At 32.5% G+C, this 23,291-nt stretch overlaps 1 protein-coding gene across 1 annotated transcript in view; it reads right to left on the bottom strand.

The window, feature by feature from the left end:
* Positions 1 to 159: 159 nt before the first annotated feature.
* Positions 160 to 23,291, bottom strand: part of sbno2a (strawberry notch homolog 2a) — a 45,325-nt gene continuing 22,193 nt past the window's right edge. The window contains exons 14-31 of the mRNA XM_073848770.1: positions 23,044 to 23,220; positions 21,341 to 21,438; positions 21,074 to 21,156; positions 20,779 to 20,961; positions 20,443 to 20,564; positions 19,193 to 19,321; positions 18,976 to 19,111; positions 18,778 to 18,890; positions 17,853 to 17,924; positions 16,470 to 16,578; positions 15,963 to 16,034; positions 15,144 to 15,287; positions 11,299 to 11,393; positions 7,696 to 7,788; positions 7,451 to 7,582; positions 6,089 to 6,165; positions 4,102 to 4,292; positions 160 to 2,392 (exon numbers count right to left, since the gene is read on the bottom strand). Coding sequence (XP_073704871.1) covers positions 1,269 to 2,392; positions 4,102 to 4,292; positions 6,089 to 6,165; positions 7,451 to 7,582; positions 7,696 to 7,788; positions 11,299 to 11,393; positions 15,144 to 15,287; positions 15,963 to 16,034; positions 16,470 to 16,578; positions 17,853 to 17,924; positions 18,778 to 18,890; positions 18,976 to 19,111; positions 19,193 to 19,321; positions 20,443 to 20,564; positions 20,779 to 20,961; positions 21,074 to 21,156; positions 21,341 to 21,438; positions 23,044 to 23,220 — 3,150 coding nt within the window. The 3' untranslated portion in view covers positions 160 to 1,268. The remainder of the gene's footprint in view (positions 2,393 to 4,101; positions 4,293 to 6,088; positions 6,166 to 7,450; positions 7,583 to 7,695; positions 7,789 to 11,298; positions 11,394 to 15,143; positions 15,288 to 15,962; positions 16,035 to 16,469; positions 16,579 to 17,852; positions 17,925 to 18,777; positions 18,891 to 18,975; positions 19,112 to 19,192; positions 19,322 to 20,442; positions 20,565 to 20,778; positions 20,962 to 21,073; positions 21,157 to 21,340; positions 21,439 to 23,043; positions 23,221 to 23,291) is intronic.

Here is a 23,291-nt window from a genome sequence, read left to right as displayed (position 1 = left end):
ATAACGGCCCACCACTAATAATTATTAATATAGAAAACAGCCGATTAAATTTTTTCAGGATTCTTTGATCAAAATTTCAGCACTTATTTCAAACAAAAAGCTTTTATAACATTATACACCAAACCACTAAAAAGCTTGAAGCTAGTATATTGTTTAGAATTTTTGAAAAATGAATACTTTTATTTAGCAAGGCTGCTTTAAATTGTTTAAAAGTGATGATAAAGACATTTAAAAGATTACAAAAGATTTATTTTTCAGATAAATGCTGATCTTCTAAGAAAAACCTGAGAACATTTTTCTCAGCTGTTTTCAACACAATAATAATAATAATGTTTTTTGAGCAGCAATCAGAATTAGAGATGCGCGGATGGGCTCAATCGTCACTCGAACCCGCAGCTTCAAATAAATTATCCGCCCGCACCTATATTTTTCTCTGATTTAGATAACCGCACCAGATTGTCATATTACACTTATTGTAATCTTAGTTTTGCATGATATGATAAATGGATGGTTCATTCTTAACAGCAGATTGATTCAGCTGATCGCTGCACATCGCTGCACACTTATATACGTTTAATCACTCATGATTTTAAGCCAAATCCACGCAGAAAAGAATAACGTTAACTGACTGACCAAACGCAAAGCCGACCAATGCACTACACCACTGCATTACCGTAACTTCTCGAACACACACACAGACACAAATGAAATCGTCTGCCTGATGAAAAACGTATTTAAAACACGTTCAAGTTTTAGAAAATGTAGTTAACATTTGCATCATTATTGATTTATCTCATCCACCCGCGACCCACCCGCAAATAATCAGAATGCATTTTTTTATTACCCGACCCGCAGATATAACCGCCATCCGCACATCACTAATCAGAATATTAGATTTTGAAGCTGGAGGAGAAAATGAGATGGGAGTTTTTCGACATAGATGAGCATTCAAGGTTTAAAACTACACAAATAAGTTTTGTTTTTTTTAGAAAAGCTTTGAAGCTGCATTTAAACTGCATTCTGGACGTTCAAACTCACAGGCACCATAGAAGTCCACTATATGCGGATAATTAAATTCAAACAATTCTTTCCGACTGAAGAAAGACAGACATGAATATCTTGAATGCCAACATTATCTGTAAATTTTTGCTCTGAAAGTGAACCGCTCCTCTAAAGTCGTCTTCGCCAACGAACCGAACGCAACTCTCCTAGCTTATGGACTGAGAATGACTTGGGAAAAACTCTTCTAACTGTGCGTGTTTGAGACTCTAGGTGGCGTCCCAGTCCATCGTTTTGAACTGGATGACGGACTGCCGGTGATCCGAGGGCGTCCCGTGGATCATGTGATCTAGCGTCTCCAGGGCGTCCATATTGCCGTGGCCGTTCGGTAACAGATGCGTCTGTTCGGAGGAAGAGGACGAAGGCGTGAAGTGGGAGGAGGAGGAGCTAGAGTCTGAGAGGGAGGAGCTTGTCGGCGCCGAAGCAAAGAGGGAGGAGGAGTAAGGAGGAGGGGGCGGAGTCAAGGATGGCAGGGCTTGTGTGGAGAACGGGTGCTGAAGTTGCGAATCGGGCGAGTGGTAACTGAAGTCTAAGTCGTCGAAATCGAACTCGTCGTTTGTTCTTTCTGTAGCAGGCTGAGGGACGTGCGACTGCACGGCTAGGGGTTGCGACGGCTGCGCATGTTGCTTCGATAGCTGTGCGTGTGAGCTAAACAAGTGTGCGTTAGATGTGCGCTGGGATTGCGCCGACACGCCGGTTTGCTGTTGCATCTGTGTGAGAAGCCGCAGCATGAGCGACGTGTCTTGCCCTCGATGCAGCTGCGAGAGAAGCGTGCTGTACTGCGCAGACGGTTGCGCGCGTGAGACGCTCTGTTGCTGCTGCTGTTGCGTCAGCACCCCGAACGACGAATGATTTTGCTTTAGTGTGTGAATGTGCTGCTGTGGGATGTGTGTCGCCGACATGCGCACGTTCGGGTTCAACGCCACCTGTCTGTGTCTTTGCTGCTCCTGGGAGATCAAATCTTCCAGGTTGAACGTCTCGGGAACGGTCGGGCACGGCCGTCCTCTCATGCCGTTTAGGTCTGGCGCTGGCGTTTTGATGTCCGGCGATGGGCAGGGGCTGATGGTTAGATCCAAGACCTCGTTGATGGCTTCGCTCTTCGGCTTTGCCACAGGGGGTAAAAGGGATCGTTGGTAGTGAAGACGGTTCTGAAGGGAGTGGGAAGGGTTTGCCATGAGCTTGCGGGCATTGAGCATCTTGGCCAGCATCTCTTGGCGCAGGCGCTGGTCGTTTGCGACTTGCTCTCTCTCTCGGCGGGCTTTCTTCACCTCTTCATCCATCCGAGAGAGCTCGGCGCGCACACGGGATACGCAGTTCTCTGGGATTTTTATACCTGAAGAGAGAGAAATGGACATATAAGGCTGGTTCACACCAAGATTGACAACTATATAGCGTCCACACCAATGCACGATAATAGGGATGCACCGAAATGAAAATTCTTGGCCGATGTTGAACAAAATTAAACACTGGGCCAATTACCAGTTTTGAATGTTTTTTTCCCAATGTACTTTACCAATTTTTTTAAACAGACAATATTTGCTTTTTACAGTTTTGTCTTGCTTTTCAAAAAAAAAAAAAAAATAATCAATTACAAAACAATTAAAAATATTTACTTAACACTAAACATTTTTAACATTATAGCCTACTAACAAAGCACAATTTAAATTTAAATTAATAAGTTAGTAAAATGATATTCTTTGGCCATTTTTAAGACCCCCTCCTTGAAGGCATGTGTTTTTAATGTACAAATAAATGCAGCCTGAGAATGTTATAATAAATGTATTAATAGAGCTGTTGTAATGATTGTTATTTTATTTCATATTTGTGTTACTTTTTTATTTTACATTACATTTTAAATTCTGAATTATTTTTACTATTTGAAAAAAACTGTTTTGTATTTGAATATATTTTAAAATGTAATTTATTCCTGTGATCAAAGCTGAATTTTCAGAATCATTACCCTAGTCTTCAGTGTCACATGATCCTTCAGAAATCATTCTAATATGCTGATTTGCTGTTCAAAAGCATTATTATTATTATTATTATTATTATTATTATTATTATTATTATTATTTAGAACAGTTGAGTAATTTTTTTCAGGAGTCTTTGATGAATAAAAAGATCAAAAGATCATCATGAAATAAAAAGCTTTTGTAACATTATACACTATACCATTCAAAAGCCTGGAGTTAATACTTTTATTTTGCTTTAAATTGATCAAAAGTGATGATAAAGACATTTATAATGTTACAAAAGATTTCTATTTCAGCTAAATGCCGTACTTCTGAACTTTCTATTCAATAAAGAAACCTAAAAAAATAATTCTACTCAGCCCTTTCAACAAAATATTCAATAATAATAATAATAATAAATGGTTTAGCAGCAAATCATAATATTTGAATGATTATTGAAGGATCATGTGACACTTCCGATGCTAAAAATCAAGTTTTAAAATCACAGGAATAAATTATATTTTAATATATATTTAGTTATTTAAAAAAAAAATTCACTGTTTTTGCTGTACTTTAGAATAAATAAATGCAGGCTTGGTGAGCAAAAGAGACCTCCTTTAAGACATTAAAAACTTACTGTTTAATAACTTTTGACCGGTAGTGTTATTTTTTATTTTTTTACATTTGTATGGTTGCCAGATTGGGAACATCAAGTAAACCACTGGGCTGAAGCCCTGATTAGGGGATTTAATATCTTGAGATCTGGCAACCACAACTATGAACGCTTGTTGAAGTTTGTAACCAAAGCAAGATAACACAAACAGCAAAATAAAAATGAAACTCTTTCAGCATAAATAACCAGCTGGTTGACAAAATAAACCTGATCAGGAGATTTAAAATCTTGACATCTGGCAACCATAACTGCTACCAATGCAAATTAAAATGAAAATTTTTCAGGATAATTAATAAGCGGCAAAATTCAAGAGAAGCACAAATGATGATCATAATTAAAATGTGATTCATCGAGCAGCCCTATTAATTTACTAGCAAACAGGACTGGGAAGTAACAGATAACAAAACGTCAACTCACCAACTTGCTTGCTGTTCTGTTTGGTTTTGAGCCGTACGATCTGCAGGATGCTGGAGTTGGTGATGTCCGAGACGATGTCAGACACTCGTTTCCAAACCCTCAGCAGCGCTCCGCACAACATGTGATACTGCCTGAGACGCATCCCCAGAAAACACTCCTGGCCCTGTTCGATCATCTTACAATTACCCTTCCTATGAGAAACACACAGACACACAACACTGTTAAAGGACAAGTTCACTTCCAGGACAAAAATGTACAGATAATGTACTCCGTTGTCATCCAAGATGTTCATGTCTTTCTTTCTTTAGCCGTAAAGAAATGATGTTTTTTGAAGAAAACATTCCAGGATTTCTCTCCATATAAATTCAAACGAATCTAAATTTGAATTCAAATTAAATTTCAATTAATTTCAATTTGAATGTAAATTAATGTAAATTGTTAATTACTAATAACTAAATAAAGCTCAAATACAACAAAATAGAATACAAAATCTTAAAATACTATAGACATATATAAAAAAAAAATAAACCTAAAAAGTTTAAAAAACTAAGTACTAAGAAGTAGCTATTAATTAAATGACATGTAAAAATACCACAAAATTATATAAATTAAAGCTAAATAAAAATATTTAAAATAATAAAAAGTACAAAACCACATAAAATGACTAAAACTCACTTATTGGTAAAACAGAGCTTAAAAATTTGCTTACATGCAACCATATATAACTATATGAAATATAAAAATATTGCATAAACTATGAAAAAAATAAACCTTAAAACTACTATATTTTCTACAATTACTAAAACTCAGATACACATTAAAATAAACAATAAAAAACACATAAAACAACTAAAATTAAAACTGAAAATTTGCAAATAAAATCTAAATTAAACGATGAATAAATATTATAAAAGTAGACCACAAAGCCAGTCATAACGGTCAATTGTTTTAAATTGAGATGTATACATCATCTGAAAGCTGAATAAATTGATGTATAGTTTGTTAGGATAGGACAATATTTGGCTGAGATAAATCTGAGGGTGCAAAAATAAACAAATATTGAGAAAATCGCCTTTAAAGTTGTCCAAATAAAGTTCTTAGCAATGCATATTACTAATCAAAAATCAGGCTGATATATTTATGTTAGGAAATTTACAAAATATCTACATGGAACATCATTTTTACTTAATATCCTAATGATTTTTGGCAGAATAATCAATCATTGTGACTTATACAATGTATTTTTGGGACTACTGCTACAAATATGTGACCCTGGACCACAAAACCAGTCATAAGGTTAATTTTTACAAAACTGAGATTCATACATCATATGAAAGCTCAGTAAATAAGCTTTCTATTGATGTATGGTTTGTTAGGATCAGACAATATTTGGCTGAGATACATCTGTTTGAAAATCTGGAATCTGAGGGTGCAAAAAAATCTAAATACTGAGAAAATCACCTTTAAAGTTGTCCAAATTAGGTTCTTAATGCATATTACTAATCAAAAATTACATTTTGATATATTAACAGTAGGAATTTTACAAAAAAATTTCATGGAACATGATCTTTACTTAATTTCCTAATGATTTTTGGCATAAAAGAAAAATCTAAAATTTTGACCCATGCAATGTATTTTTGGCTATTGCTACAAACAAACCCCAGCGACTTAAGACTGGTTTTGTGGTCCAGGGTCACATATACCCGTGCTACTTAAGACTGGTTTTATAAAATCATCCATAAAGAAGAAGCTGTGTGGAATGCAAACAGGGTTGGTTCATTTGCTACCTGTCAGAATAGCTTTGAATGTTTATTTCATCATCATTATCACCTGTATAATCATGCAGAGCAAGAGTAAACTTGACCACACCTTTAAACACACACACACTTAACAACCAGTTTACAGAGTTGTGTTATAGTTGTTAACTAGCTATTAGTGCAAACAACAACAAAAACTTATAATGTATTTTTTTAATAGTATCACTCACCAGTTGGCATGTGTGCAGTTGGTGAAAGAAAAGACAAACTGAGTCTCCCATAAATCCTTCGCTTCATCAGGTGTCACCTTCAGAGTGGAAAGAAAAACACATGTAGAACGTGTATTCAGAGCATTTAGTGTGGATCTGGACTAGTAGCAAAAAAGCAATCAAAAGTGGCAAAAACTGTTTTTTTTTTTTTTAAATTCATAAAAACATGACGAATTTACAGTAAGTTATTGCTCAAAAGTTTGGGATCAGTAAGATTTACATTTTTTAAATGTTTAAAAAAAAAAAAGTCTCTTATGCTCATCAAGGTTAATCAAAAATACCAAAAAAAAAAAAGAAAAAAAAAAGGGTAATATTATGAAATATTATTGCAATTCAAAATAACAGTTTTAGATTTTAATATATTTTAAAATATGATTTATTTCTGTGATGCAACGCCGAGTCTTCAGTGTCACATGATCCTTCAGAAATTATTCTAATATACTGATTTATTACTTTTATTATCAGTGCTGGAAACACTATTTTTTTGGAAAACTGGGATACTTTTTTCAGGATTCTTTGATGAATAAAAAGTAAAAAAGAACAGCATTTATTTAAAATAGACACCTTTTCTAACAATATAAGCCTTTACTATCACTTTTGATCAATTTAACACATCCTTGCTGAAGAAAAGTATTAATTTCTTTTAAAGAGATAAAGAAAGAAAATTCTTTCTTTTAAGAAATTACACACCCCATCCTTTGAACAAAGTGTTTATTGTTACCAAAGTTTTCTACTTTAAAGAAATGCTGTTGTTTTAAAGTTTTATTCAAAGAATCCTGAAAAACGTATAACAGCTTCCAAAAACACTGATAATAAATCAGTATATTAGAATGACACTAAAGACTGGAGTAATGATGCTGAAAATTCAGCTTTGCATCACAAAAACAAATTGTTTTAAAGTATATTAAAATAGAAATCCACTATTTTAAATTGCATTGCCATTTCACAATATTACAGTATTTTTCTGTATTTTTAGTTAAATAAATGCAGCCTTGATGAGCAGAAAAGCATTTAAATTTTTTGTTCCACTTTTGAGTGTAAGTGTATATGTTTAATGCAGCCAGTCAAGACATCTGTATTTACCATTTCAAATGAGATGTAATTAGATATAAAATGGTTTTAATAGAAAAATTAAATAACAAATAACCTCTGAAAACACCCACAGCAACTCTAAACGTTAAACTCGAATTGCATTAAACTACATTAATTGAACTCCAGTTTCACCGTCTACCACCGAATGTCACTGTGCAACAACAGCTCTGCTTAAGATCGAACATTATATTCAGGATTCTGGCAGTGTTTGATGGGTTTTGCATGTTGTACCTTGTAGTATCTCAGCAGCAGGTTGTCCAGGTTCTCAGGATGAGCCTGTTTACCGATGTTGGGCTTATACAGGATGAGATTGCGACCCCGACCTTGTTCAGCAAGCAGGACGCACGGCTGACTCCCACGCAGCTGAACACACAAAAACATATATGCAATTAAAATACTCAAAGATGGTTGGTATTTGACAAGGTATCAAGCATGAGTTTTAGTCAGACAAGAGTGTGTGATGAAGTGTGGTGTACCTTGTTTGAGAGGTAAAAGCCTTCATAGTCTCCAGTGAGTTTTTCTGCTTTACTGCAGGCCTCTTCCCAGGGCATCCCACGATCCACACTGATCTGAAAAACAGCGACAAAACACAATGTCAGGACATTTCTAATACTCTGCAAACTAATAAAATAATAATAATAATAGCATATACATTGCCATTCAAAAGTTTGGGATCTGCAAGACTTTTAAAGTCGTCTCTTATGGTCATCAAGTCTTCATTTATTTGATCAAAAATATAGGAAAAAACTGTAATATTGCAAAATGTTATTACTATATAAAATAATGGTTCTTAGTTTAATATACATTAAAATTTAATTTATTTCTGTGATGCAGAGCTGAATTTTCATTAGCCGTTACTCCAGTCTTAAGTGTCACATGATCCTTCAGAAATCATTCCAATATAGGGATCTATTATTGAAATTATGATTTTTTTTTTTGGAACTTGTCATTTTTTTAGGATTATTTGATGAATAAGTTAAAAAGAAGAGCATTTATTCAAAATAAAAATCTATTCTAACAATAAAAATATGCTACCACTTTATATCAATTTAACACATTCTTGGTGAATAAAAGTATTAATATCTTTCGAAAAACAAAGAATACATATTTACTGACCCCAAACTTTTACACAGTGGTGTATATTGTCAGAACATCTTTCTATTTTAAATAAATGCTGTTCTTTTTAACCATGTATTGATCAAAGAATCCTGAAAAAAAGTATCACAGGTTCCAAAAAATATTAAGCAGCACAACTGTTTCCAGCATTGATAATAAATCAGTTTTAGGATTATGTTACACTGAAGACTGGAGTAACGATGCTGAAAATTCAACTTTAATTACAGATATAAATTCAATTTTAACATATTAATATAGAAAAACATTGTTTTACATCAAAAAAAAAAAAAAATAATATAGTGAAATATTATTTCGATCAAATGAACAGCCTTGATAAGCATAAGAAACTTCTTTAAAAATATGTAAATAAAATCTTAGTGATCCCAAATATATTTTTTAAATTATTTATACATTTTTATATTGTAAAATATCAATACATTTCTCAAATAAAATAGTTATATATTATAAACAATATTATAATACAAGACACTATATACCAGTGTTGGGGAGGTTACTTTGGAAATGTAATAGATTACAGATTACAAATTACCCTATTTAAAATGTAATAAGTAGTGTACCTTTTCAATTACTTTAGAAAAGTAAAGTAACTGATTACATCTGATTACTTTTTGATTACTTTTAAGTTTCTAATGGATATTTTCAACTAAATCATTTTCAAGCATTTATACCAAGCAGCTGTGACCTTACAGTAGTTTACTGTCAGAATTTCAAAATCTTTCATCACTTGAATTAAGATTATATTAATTTAATTTTAAAAGTACAGCCATTACAAAACCAGACCTTATAACAAAAAAATTGTTTACTGTTGTTACAAAATCAAAATTTTGCATAGCTATGACAGGACACACTGGCAAGTAACAATGCCTTGAAAAACTTAAATCTTAAAAAAGATTTCTTTAAATATCTAAATTATCTATTTAAAATAATAGATAATTATTTTTAGTTATATTTAAGAGAAAACACAATTCTAGATTATAATAATGTAGTAAAAACAAGTTTTTTTCTTACTGATATAAAAAAAATAGTAAAAATCTGCATACTATTTTTTTTTTTAACACTATGTGTGGAGAGAAATCATTATACCTTACAGGGCTAATAATTATTTCTCACTAACAGAAGAAAGAATAGATTCTAGAATAGATACTGCCAAATCCAAACAGACTCCATCATTGTAGCTGTGTCATAAAATCCATGGTATTGTTTTTTTTTTATTATTGTTTTAAATAAAGTTACATTTCATCTAAAACACTGCTTAGATTCAGTGACAAACTGGGGTGCTTCACTATAGAATGCGGATCGGGCCGCATTTTTCTGTCCGAGCCCGGCCCGCGTCCGACAGAGCAGTAACCGAACCCGACCCGAGCCCGACAAGCTTTAAGATATTTATGTCCGAGCCCGATCCCAGCCCGACAGTTAAAATCTCTTTTTTTTCTCATACTAATGACACATGCACTTTTTTTGTGTGGAAAGCCCGCTTTTATTAAGCAACTGTAGGAAAGCGTTCGGAAATGTCAACAGATGAGAGCATCAGTGCACACGGGGCAAAAAGCGCCGGTATAACACAGGCGCACTATTGCGCTGATGTGACCGAGCCCGACCCGAACCCGAGCATCCTTTCTAAAATATCTGTCCGAACCCGGCCCGGCCCGTCGGGTACCGTCGGGCTCGGCTCGGGTATCCATCCTCTACTTCACTAGATGATAGCTCGATTTTGCAAGACAAAATGGGACAAACTAATTGAGAGATTTGTCCACTAGGTGGCACGTTAGGTCAACATCGATCATTATAGAGAAAAGTTTCAAGCCCTTGAGAAAAATAGATCTATATTATTCGAAAATAAACTAAACTGCAGCGGATTTTCATCCTACAAATCATTAGTCACGCTTCAGCTGAAAATCACGCAGTAGTGTAAACACTGATTTTACAAATGACACTCAAAATTAAAATGGGTTAATGTGATAAAATCGCAAGTTAGATCTGACATTACCAACCTTAGAAAAAAATGCGATATTTTTTTGTGAAAGGGTTCATAAATACAAGTGTGTCTGGTAAAGGCAGCTAGCAGGCTAGCTAATTTGTTATGAATGTTTTTAATATCGGTCTCGAATACACAAAGGGGACGATGAACGCGCTGACAAAGAGGATTAACCTAATTGGCAGACGTGGTGCACCGCAAAATTCAAACCAATCAAAAGCATCAGAATAGCACCGCTTTAATAAATGGCCTTAGCAGAAGGCATCGTGCATATCAAAAACAGGCAAAGCAACAGATTAATATTATTCAACATATCCCAGATTTTTAAAGAAAATTTTTAGATGTAACCCCATTTGTAATCTTTAACATTTTCACAAGTAACTAATTTAATTAAACTTTTTTCTAAGTAACTGTAACGAATTACTGTTACATTTATTTTGTAATTAAATTACGTAACGCCGTTACATGTAACTAGTTACTCCCCAACACTGCTATATACTGTATTAAAAATATATATTAGAAACATTTTTTAATGTGTTTGAAAGTCTCTTCTGCTCATCAAGGCTACATTTCTTTGGTAAAAATGCAATAAAACAGATATATTATATATATATATATATTATAGATATATAAAATATTACTACAATTTAAAAATACTGTTTATTATGTGAATAAATACTAAAACGTAATTTATTGATATGATCAAAGATGAGTTTTCAGCATCATTACTCCAGTCTTCAGTGTCACATGATCCTTCAGAAATCATTCTAATATTCTGATTTGCTGCTCAAGAAACATTTCCATCAATGTTGAAAACTGTTGTGCTGCTTCAAGTTTTTGTGCAAACGGTGATACATTTTATTTTTCGAGATTCTTTGATGAATAGAAAATTCAAAAGAGCAGCATTTATTTTGTAACATTTACTGTCACTTTCGATCAATTTAGTGCATCATTTCCTCACACATACCTTATAGAGGATGACCTGGCCCTCCTGAGGGTTTCCTGGAGTTAGAAACTTCTCTTGCGTTTCCTCATGAATTTCATCATTACCAGGAGCAAGATCTGAACACACAGAATATGACAACATTAAATCTCAGACACAGACAGAAGGTTTCTCCTTCTGGAGCCTCAGCGAGTGTTTGAACCTTCTGTAATAGTTGCATATGAGTCTCTCAGTTGTCCTCAGTGTGAAAAGATGGATCTCAAAATCATACAGTCATTGTTGGAAAGGGTTCAAATACACAAAAATGCTGGAAAACCAAAGAATTTGTGGGACCTGAAGCATTTTTCTGAAGAACAGCAGGCAGTTTAACTGTTCAGAACAAACAAGGGACTCGTGAACAATTGTCACTAAACAAAAAACACAGCTGTGGATCATTCAGATAACAACACAATATTAAAGCTGCGAGCAGCGATGAACGGGCCCTCGCACCCAGGCTCACCACCGACCGGTGGCTTTAGGAAAACAGCAAACGGTGGGCAGTATGCTTTTAATACAGTAAATATATGAGAAATATGTCATAAGTCATTTAAATGTGCCAAACTTCCCATTGGCAGCTGGTGGCGCTATGCCTATAAATGGCATGTAGATGTGTTCAGGCCAGCACTATTATCAAACATATGAAGTTTGGTGCAGATTGACCTTGGTATGTTTGAGTTAGTGAAAGATATGATATATCCTGGTGTCAACAGGTGGCGCTATGATAATATCTGAATATTGGCCTTTAGGTGTCTTCAGGCCAGGACTCTTACCAAACCTCTGAAGTTTGAGGCAGATCAGACATTTTATGGCTGAGTTATTACACCTATGTCCATGGCAAAACATCAAACTTTGTCAGGCCGCCACGGACACGCCCTTTACTGAAACTCAAGATCTTCACAATTTAACATCTCTAAGGCCTCTAGATCAGACTGACCAAATATAATGTTGATTTCATTAAATGTCTAGGAGGAGTTTGCTATAAACCTAATCCCCTGCAAGGACTTCAGATAATGCCAACTGTGAACCAAATGTGAACATTTGCCCTATATTCTGATGATGATGATAAGAACATGTAATTCATGATGATAACAAAATGTTATTATTGCTTGCATTACATTCACCACTTCTGCTTAAATCGTTACCAATCTGTACAATTTGTATGTGGATATTGCTTTGCTGGTGACTCCTGTTATAAGACATCACTCTTAAGCGCTACATAACTAAAATCAATAAGGAAAACGGTGCACAGTTGGCAAATGCATTCACAGTAACCCTCTGCTAGTTTGGATTTTAAGTTTACTGAATTGAAAGGGTTACACTTTAAAATCAACACAGAGACACATACACACAATATATAAAATGTTGCCATCCAGTTTCATTTGTTAACATTAACTATATTAGTTAACATGAACAATAATTAAATAGCATTTATTAATGTTAATTAATATTAAGCTAAAAAAAAAAGTATTCATATATTGTTTAAAGGTAAATTAGTTTATGTACTGTGAATTAACATGAACATGAACACAGTTCATGTGGGTGTACAGCAATACACAAAGTGCTCTATAAACGCTTAATTCTTTCAAAATATCTTTAAAAATCAAGTTGAGTGTTTTAATGGGGCGATATATATATAACTGATCTTAAAATGATGGTTTTCGGATGTTTTGAACAGATAACAGCAAAGTTTGTTTTGTTGTCAAAGTTTGTCTTGAAATTTTTAATTATTATAATTTTATATTCAATAAATAACACTATGAAAATATTGTCTACAATGAAGATTATTCACTCATGCTTAAAAGTTGTATTTTTCTTAATCTTTTGCTATGTGACTGAATAGGACAAGTTCATGGTACAGTTCAGTAAAAATAAATAAAAAACAACAACTGCAAAATACAAACAATGAAAGATTTAATGACCCTTTATATTTTCTCAAAATATCAGGCATATTTATGTCGATTACGCTACAGCAATGTGCATCTTCCTCAAAGATGGTCTTAAGCAAAACAGCATGTTCCACTGGTCTCTCTCCCTTACACCCCTCCCCCCTTCAGTCACTCTTCAGTGACTCAATGGTGACTGAACACAGACAGGCACAGGCAGAGTGACAGCAGGTTTCTAATTTCTTTTTTTAATTTTCTTTAATTCATAGAAGCTTGTATAAAATTGATATTTACACCACTTGCTCAGAATGATAAGATCTCTGTGTGAAAAAAGTTGTAAAGAGTTTGGATGCTGCACTTTAAAGATATAAAAAAATTACGGTTATGTTTTTTACTACATCTTTAAAAAATCATCACGTCAACACCGTTCAAGATATCCCAAATCCGCTCGCAATTTAACATCTTCAGAATCTTCTCTTCATGTTAAAAAAGTTTAGTGTGAATACCTTATTTTTCTTAGAAGGAGTGTGAATTTGTTTACAGCCTGATTTTTCCAAAAATCCACATTCAAATCAAAATAGCCGGCTTCCTGTTGGTCTTAGCTAATGAGTTTGATTTAGAAAGTTGTCCAGATTGATGAGAACAATATATGTACAGAGTTTGGTGACTGTAGGAAAAACTAACCCCCCAACTTTTGTCAAAAGATGGCGCTATAGAGTGCCTGCTCCACGCCCATTTATGACCTTTTGCCAGTGTCTTACTGTCATTAATATTGACGTGTGTGTTGAGTTTCATGAAATTCTAAGCATGTTATCTGCCTTGAAAAGACAGGAATCAAATTTTAAAGTTTGACACGTTGCCATGGCAACAGTATTTGATTCATCATCGACCCCTTTACATATTCTCATCGGCCGTGTTTTGACATTATTTTGATGAAGTTTGAAGAAAATCAAGTTAAATTAAGAGGCTGATTTCAAAGGATTTTGAAAATGACACGCTTCCTGCAGCCAGTTGGTGGCGCTATAACTTTGACTCATAATAGTCACATTTATGGAATCGGCATCATACAACAAACAAACTGGTGAAGTTTCATAAGAATCAAGCAATGTGTGCAACAGTAATTAGACACTTCCTGTTTCTCATTTCTCGCCATAACTTTGTCGCCTTGCCACGGCCAAACCGTTCGAGATATCAAAAATCCCCTCGCAATTTAGCGTCCCCAATGTCTTGAGATCATGCTGACCGAGTTTGGTGACAATCCTATGGAAACCCTGGGAGGAGTACGTTAAATTCCAGAGCATGCGCTTTTTAAACAGCCCTAAATATCTCACTTCCTGTTGCGTTCAGCCCATGACATAGAGTACAAAAGTTGTTTGGCTCAGTGAGATCTATATGTGTACCGAGTTTCATATCAGTACGTGCAAGTATGTGTGCGCAGTACATCAAGTTTTCAAACTGTGTTCCAGGGGGCGCTGAAGAGGCCCTGAACCACGCCCGGGTCCCAGCCTCAGTGGCGTCCTGATGGCCGCAGATTCCGACGTGTGTGCAAATTTTCAAGAGTTTTTGAGTATGTTAAGGCCCCCAAAAGTGCCCGGAAGGTGTAAAAAAAAAAAAAAAAAAAAAAAAATAAGAACCCTTAGAAGAACAATAGGGCCTTCGCCCTTTTGGGCTCGGGCCCTAATTAAGAATCAAGTCATTTTTTATAAATGCAACTATTATTTTCTCTTGTGGACTATATGTAAACATCTTTTATGTGAAATATCTTACTAAGGTCAGTAGTAAATAAAAAAACATGCATTTTGTATGATCTCTCTTATTTTGGTAAAATAATTAACATTTTGCGGATTCTGCAAGGTGTATGTAAACTTTTGACCTCAACTGTAACTATAACAGCAAAATCCCTGCATAATATCATCAAATAATAATGTGCACATTCAGGTTTCTCACCCAATATTCCCATGTCATATTTTCCCTCTTTCTTGTCCTTGTTGATCAAGTAGTCGAAGTTATCGGTGAAGTACTGGAACAGAGAGTTCTGCTGATGGACTTCCAAACCCAAAATACGGTTCAGAAACTTAGTGATGGTGCAGTCTGGGATACAGGACAGAAAAAGGCAATTAGCCATTTGTTTGGATGCAAATGACTTGCATATAATCAATGCATTTATTCCATGTCATCAGTAAAGCACTCCACTGACTGGAATTACATCAGTAAAACAAACACACTGCAAAAAAATTATTTTCTTACTTAAATTTTTTTATCTTGTTTCCAGCCAAAATATCTCAAAATTCTTAAATCAATAAGGATTTTCTAGACAAGTAAAAATTATTTTCTTGCTTTCAGAAAAAACAAGTCAAAATTAAGTGTTTTATCTTGAAACAAGCAAAATAATCTGCCAATGTGGTAAGAAAAATAATCTTCTATTTGAAATACGACTTTTTTCTTATTCCATTGGCAAATTATTTAGCTTGTTTCAAGCAAAAACTCACTTAATTCTGACTTGTTTTTTTTCTAAACAAGACTATTTTTACTCGTCTAGAAAATCCTTCTTGATTTAAGAATTTTGAGATATTTTGGCTGGAAAGAAGACAAAAAAATCTAAGTAAGAAAAACATTTTTTGCAATGCAGAACAAATGTACATTATCCATAGTCATATTTTTTTTCCAATAATAAATATACTCAAGCAGAAGTATCATTAGATTAGAGATGAGCAATAAAACACTCATTATAATCAGATCATCTTGATGTTATTTTATTACATTTACCTTTCTCTGTATTCAGACCTAGACGAGGCTCCTTGCAAAAGATTCCCACATCAATCATGCCTTTCTTCATATCTGAAACACACACATGAATATTTAAATTAAAAATACAGCAAAATTATAAAATATTATTAGAATTTAAAATGGCTGTTTTCTATGTGACTATCTGTTAAAATGTAATTTATTTCTGTGATGCAAAGCTGAATTTTCAGCATCATTACTGCAGTCTTCAGTGTCACATGATTCTTCAGAAATCATTCTAATATGCTGATTTGCTGCTCAAGAAATCTTTCTGATTATTTTAAGTGTTGAAAAGTGTTTTGATGCCCAATATTTTTGTGGATACTTTAATGTTTTTTTTTAGGATTCACAGATAAATAAAAAGTTTGAAAGGAACAGCATCTATTTAAAATAGAAAACTTTTGTTACATTATAAATGTCTTAAATGTCACTTTTGATCAAATTGGCATGATCTGCATCACCGAAGCACATCAGAACAGATGATATTACCTCTGAAGAACATGATGGGTCCTCCTGGGTAGCCCTTTGGTGGAGGGACTTTGTTGTCGATGTGCCCGAGGATGGCTTTAGTGATCTTATCCAAAGCTTTGGTGCCGTACTAAGACAGACAGAAGGTAAAAAACTGGTTAAATTCCTTGGTTCAAACTTTGATTTTACCCTCACTGGGCTCTTTTCACATTGTATTTGTGGGACTGTGGTGCATTTGCAATATGGGAATCAGCATGAAAAGATTTTGTTCAACTGTCAGCCATATTGCAGTTTGTGTTTCTTCCAAGTTTAGAAAACATCAATCAAATGAAACTGAAGTCTTAAGTCAAATGAGGTTATGTCCAGTTTGATGTGTTATTGTTAACTAAAACTAAGCCTAAAACTATTGAACTTTTTTAGTAATTGAAATAAAGCTAAAATACTATTCTTTTTATATTAGAAAAATAAAAAAATTAAACAAATAAAAAACAAACTCAATAAATGAATAATAATAATAATAACGAATAAGTTTTAAAATAATAATACAAACTGAATTAAAAATATATATAGAAATAACAAAAGGGCATACATTTACTAAAACAAACAAAAATTTAAATTAAAACTGAAAATATAAAAATAAAAGCAAATTCAAAATATTAAATCTCTATTAAACACTATAATGGCATGCAAAAAAATACTAAAATAACACCAAATTAGTCTATTAAAAGAGATTAATTAAAATACATTTTTTTTAAATATTGCATGAAAGAAATGTAAACAAATAAAAAACAAATGTAATAACAATAATAAATGAATAATAATAATACGTTCTAAAATAATAATAAAAATGAATTTTTAAATATTTAAAAATGTAAAAAAAATAAAATAGAATAAAAAAATGACAAAAGGACATACAATTACTAAAACTAAAACTGAAAATATGAAAAAATAAAAGCAAATTCTAAATATTAATCACTATTAAACACTATAATAGCATGTAAATAATACTAAAATAACACCAGAGAATAGTATATTATCCTAAAGCTATTAAACCTTTTTTTCAGTAATTGAAATAAAGCTAAAATACATTTAAAAATTATTAGATGAAAATACATTAAAAAAAAAGAAACAAAAATAAAAAAACTTAATTTGTATAATAAATTTGTCAAAATAATAAATACACGCGAATATATATATAAATAAATGCTTAGAAAATAAGAACGACAAAAGGACATAAAATTACAAAAACAAACTAAGACTAAAATAAAAATGAAAATATAAAAATAAAAGCAAATTCTAAATATTAATCACTATTAAACACTATAATAGCATGCATATAATACTAAAATAACACCAGAGAACAGTCTATTATATTTTGGTTGATAAAGAGGAAAATGCTCCTACTTTGTTCTCGAAGTTGTACTGGCTCAGGTCTCTGGATTCAGTGGCTCGTCGATCCCCATGTGTCAGTGCCCCCTAAAAAATACAACACACATTTTAAATGTGGATGCAGTTCACAAGTTGCAATGATTTATTTCCATTGTACTTTCAGTAATGTTTATTTTTTTCATTTTCATTTAAGTTTTCTTTTTTTAATCTATTTAATTAATATTTATTTTAGTTGTAGTTTTAGTTTTAGTAATTTAGTTTTTTTTTGTTATATATATTTATTTATTATTTTTTTTTTAAATTCATTTCAGTTGTAATTTTAGCAATTTTAGTAGTTCCAAATATTTTCAATTTAAGGCAGTTGCCTAATTTTCTCATTGTTATAATTTAGTTTTTTTTTTTTTTCTATTTAGCTTTATTTTATTTATTTATATGTATTTTTAATGTACTTTCAGTCATTTTAGCAACATTTCTAATTTTCATTTAAGTTTTTTTTATTCTATTTATTTATATTTATTTCAGTATTTTCATTCTACTTTCAGTAAATTCTAATTTTTTGAATCTATTTAATTTATATTTTTTTCAGTTGTAATTTTAATATTTTTTGCCTAATTTTCTTATTTATTTATATATATTTATTTTTTATTTTTTTCTATTTAGCTTTGCTTATATATTTATATTTATTTCCTACATTTTCCAAATTAGGAGCATGTTTTCTTTAGGGGAGAACAGTAAGCATTAATCCCCAAAACATTAAGTTCTTACTGGCTGAGATTGTCACTTCAAGCAATATTTGCTTTTAGTATGACATGAAAAATGACTTGCCAGTGAGAGCTTTGAGTCAAACCTTGTTAGAACATGATGCAAACGCATTATCGTGTGCAGTGCACATATACTAGTGCACATAACATCTGAAAAACAGACTGCGGTTAGACTTTACCAGGCTCTCCAATCTCTTGGCAACGATAGAGGCGAAGCGTCTCTCTCCAGCCAGCTCAGAGATGAGGAAGATATACTCTGGAGCCGTAACCTGATTTGACCGATGCGTTCGACCTGATAAGACACACAGCCACAATATTAGCAACCTCCATCCACCATGTCTCTCAAACACACATGAACAAAAAACACAGACACTCACCGAACTGCTGAATGGCGCGGTCGGCGCTCCACGGCAACTCTAAGGTCATGTGAACTCGTCTCCTGCGGTTCTGCACACGTTTATCCGCCTGTATAGAGATGCCCGAACTCGCCGCTTCAGAGATGATGGCGATCAGCTGAGACAGAAAGAGAAAAAGCATTAGTACCAATATTCAGAATGGTGCTGGGTTCTATGTGGAGAGGTCAGAGGTCGTCACCTTCTCTCCGGTCATGAAGCGCTCTTTCTCTCTGACGTTGACGTGGTCGATGGTCAGGCCCTGTTCTGCTCTGGTCTCATATCGAACACTGCCATCACGCCGCACTACACGTCCCTTACGACCCGTCATCTACACAAACACACAAAAATATATATTTATTTAGTGTTTAACTTGTGCCATAACATGACATTGTGATCTTAGTCTCAATAATTTTTTTTTTTATATATATACCCATTTTTGTCATTTATATACTATTAATATTTTAAATATCTTTTATTTTCATAGTTTCAGTTTTAATTTTAAATTTAAGTTTTAGTAATTTTGTATTTAAGTCATTTCTGTCTTTATTGTTTATCTTTATCTTGACTTTTTATTAGTTATGTCTATTTAGCTTACATTTTTCTTTTATTTTTTAAGGTGTTTTGTCATTTTTCTTAGTTTTTTGTTATATTTCTATTAAGCTTTTTTTATTTTTTATTTCAGTTACTTTAAAAAAAAACATTTCTATTTAATTTATATTCCAGTTGTAGTTTTAGTAATGTCGTTAAGTTTTCTCGTTTTTCTTTTTTTATTTCAGTTCAGTTAAGTTTTTATTTTCAGCTCAGTTAAATTTCTTTTTAAAAACATTTCTATTTAATTTATATTTCAGTTGTAGTTTTAGCCATTTTGTTCTGTCTTTTTGTTATTTTTATGAGTGTTTTAATATTTCTATTAAACTTTTATTTATTTTTTTATTGACTTCAGTTGTTTTCAATTTAATTTGGATCACTTTTGTTTTCTCATTCTAATTTTCAAATTTTTATTTAAGTTTTTTTTATTTCTATTAATCTTTATTTATATATTTATATTTATATCCATTGTCCTTTCAGTAATTCTAGTAACATTTCTCATTTTCATTTAAGTTAAAAAAATTCTATTTAATTTATATTTCACTTGTAGTTTTAGTAAATTTGTTAAGTGTTTGTCATTTTTCTGTTCCATTAAGCTTTTTTTTTAAATTTCAGTTCAGTTCATTTTTTTTTCAGTTAAGTTTCTATTTAATTTGTATTCCAGTGGTAGTTTTACTAAATTTCTTAAAACATTTTTTTTAATTTAATTTATATTTCAGTTGTAGTTTTAGTAATTTTGTTTATTTTTTTTATATTTTTTAATTTTGCTTTTTTATTTTAATTAATTAATTAATTTATTTATTTCAGTTGTAATTTGAGCAATTTTAGTTGTTCCAACGATGCATTACAGTGACTCCTCACCTCAGACACCTTCTCTGGTCCTCCAAACCTGTCGATCAGCTCATCGAGAGTGTTGAGCGGCAGCTCCTTCCCCAACTCTGCTATTTTACACAGCAGCCTCTGCTTGAGCTCTTCTAGTTTAGCTGAAAACACACACAGGATGACTTCAGCAGAGTCTGGAGCAGACCTTAATCACTCCTTTGTGGTTTAGTTGTCTAGACTGAAATTAGCCCTGATTTAATGAGCGTGAGCTGCATCTGCAGTGAGTGTGTCAGTGTTTCAATTCTTGAACAAACTGGATGGCATGAGCAAATTCTTTCAAAACACAGTGACTAAGTTCCATTTGACTGAACCTACCAGCAGGTCCGTTGATGTGGTTCACAAAAATCACATCGTCGTTGTCCTGTAGTGACTCGGGGGAGGAGTTAGAGACGCTGTCAATCTCGTCAGAGTCGGAATCCGAGTCGTCGCTGATTTTAATAACTCCGCCCACTTCCACACAGTGCTTCGGGAATTTTGAAGGCCGGCCTTTGGGTTTTCCTTCAGAAGGCGAAGAAACGGTTTCAGAAAGATTCATGACGCACAAATCCCACAGAGACACAATAATGCTTGACACAGCACAAATCCTCAAGAAAAAGATGATCTGACTCACGTTTCCTTTTGCTTGCGGCGCTTTTCTCTCTTTTGGGTTTCTGTGTTGGGAAGTGTTTCTGAACTAATGACTGGAAAACACCCCTAGAGGACAAAAACCCACAAATCTCAATCCAGTTCACTTATAGAGATTCAGGGCTATTTATGCTTTTTATTTTGATTGTTATATAATACTTGATTCTGATTGGTCTATTGGTGATTTGCTGGAGATGTCAGTCTTTTCTTCATTGAAGAAGACAGAAGTAATAGAGGACTTTGAGACACTCACTCAGCAGCGGAGACGAATCTGTCCAGGTGACCGTCGTTCTCATCCAGGACCTCTCGAGTACGAGCCTCTCCTGTGGACTGCAGGCCAATCACGATGCACTGTTTAAAAAAATAAAAAAAAAATAAAAAAAAAATTTCCTGTTATGTGTAATTATGGGTAGGGTGCATGATTAGCACATTTTATTTCATCTTATTTATTCATTTGTTTGTTTAATTAAATTAAATTTTAAATTTAAATAAATGAAACAAATTTAATATTAAATTGAATTGAATAAAATCTTTAAATGCCATGTCAGCAGCAAGGCTATCTTTATGGCGACAACAGAATAAATAACTAAAGTCACACAATTAACAAGAAGCTACATAAGACATTTAAGGTGTAAAACATTTGTGTGATACTTTTTAAAAATATTTATTTTCCTGATAAAAATTGCATTTGCTGTATTAAAGTGGCAGGTTTGCTATGCTTGCTTGTTTTGCAAACATTTTGTGATTATATACTAGTAAAACCATAAAATGGCAATAATAATAAAAATAATCAAAAAGACTATAAAAGTATTAAAATGATTAATAAAAATATTATTACTACTACTATATAGTATACTAAAATAGTAGTGATAATATATTTGTAAGACTATAAAATAATAATAATTGTTTATATATATTGTCTATAATTTGCTTTATATCTTTTATAAAATACAAAAAATAAAAGTTTAAGAAACACTAATCATAATTTTTATAAATATTTATAATAAATATTTTTTTTATTTTAAAATACAGCAATAAAATTAAAATGCTAATAACTTTATTATATTATAATATTTTAAATAATCTTTTATTTTGACAGGGATGACCTAATTGCTTTTAGTGTTTTCAATATATTATTTTATAGCTTTTTCATTATATAATCTCTGATATATATATATATATATATATATATATATATATTTTTTTTTTTTTTTTAAGAAAAACAATTTAACTACAGGATAATAATTTATTTTATTTTTATTCTACAATACAGCAATAAAATAAAAATAGTAATTACTTGATTTTAACATGTTTAATCATCAGGCTTTTATTTTGGGAAGCCTTTAATGGTTCTCTTTTTACAGTCTTTTCAATATCATTGTTATTTTATAGCTTTCATTATTGAACCTCAGGTTTATTATTATTATCATTATCACTAAATGTAAAAAAAGAAGAAATATTACTATTGTACTATTTTATATATATTATACTATCTTAATATGTAACATCCTTTATAATATAAGTAGAAAATTAACATTTAAGAACAAACTAATAATTTTTTAATTTTATTTAATTTAATTTTATTTTTCAGTACAGCTATAAAATTTAAATACTAATTACGTAATTACTTCATGTTAAAATGTTAAATAATCAAGCTTTTATTTTCACAGGGAAGCCCTAAATGCTTCTGTTTAGTTGACAGAAGTTGGTTTAATCACAGCCTTTGTGATTTCAATCCATCAATCTGTATTACAGACTCAAGGTCCACAAAAAGAAGTAAAAGGACAACATATACAACCCGTAACTATCACACACAATATATAAATTGAAAATTGCACTGAGCAATAAAATGATTTCAGTTTTATTTTGATTAATCGTGATGCTCTATTAGTAGGTAAATACATTTCAAACCCAGTAAAATCTTTCCAAAATCATCAATCTTCATCAGTGACTCACCTTGCCGTGCTGCATCTCAGTATGAGCGAGTTCAACCAGGCGACGGACTTTAGCAGCGATACAGAGGTACTTAAAAAACCTCTGGTGTGACGACCAGAACTGACCCCAAAGAGACTTACGGGAGGCCAGACCCAACGTATCTGCGGCTCTGGTGAATAACTCGAGAGCCTCAGCCCACTAGAGAGAAAAAAAAAAAGACTTTAACTTCCATCTTAACACATTATATGGGGCCAAATGATTCAGCCACA

This window comes from Garra rufa, chromosome 10 (genome assembly GCF_049309525.1).
Source record: "Garra rufa chromosome 10, GarRuf1.0, whole genome shotgun sequence".
NCBI lineage: Eukaryota > Metazoa > Chordata > Actinopteri > Cypriniformes > Cyprinidae > Garra > Garra rufa.
Note: the sequence above shows the minus strand (reverse complement) of the source record. Positions and strands in the feature narration are given on the sequence as shown.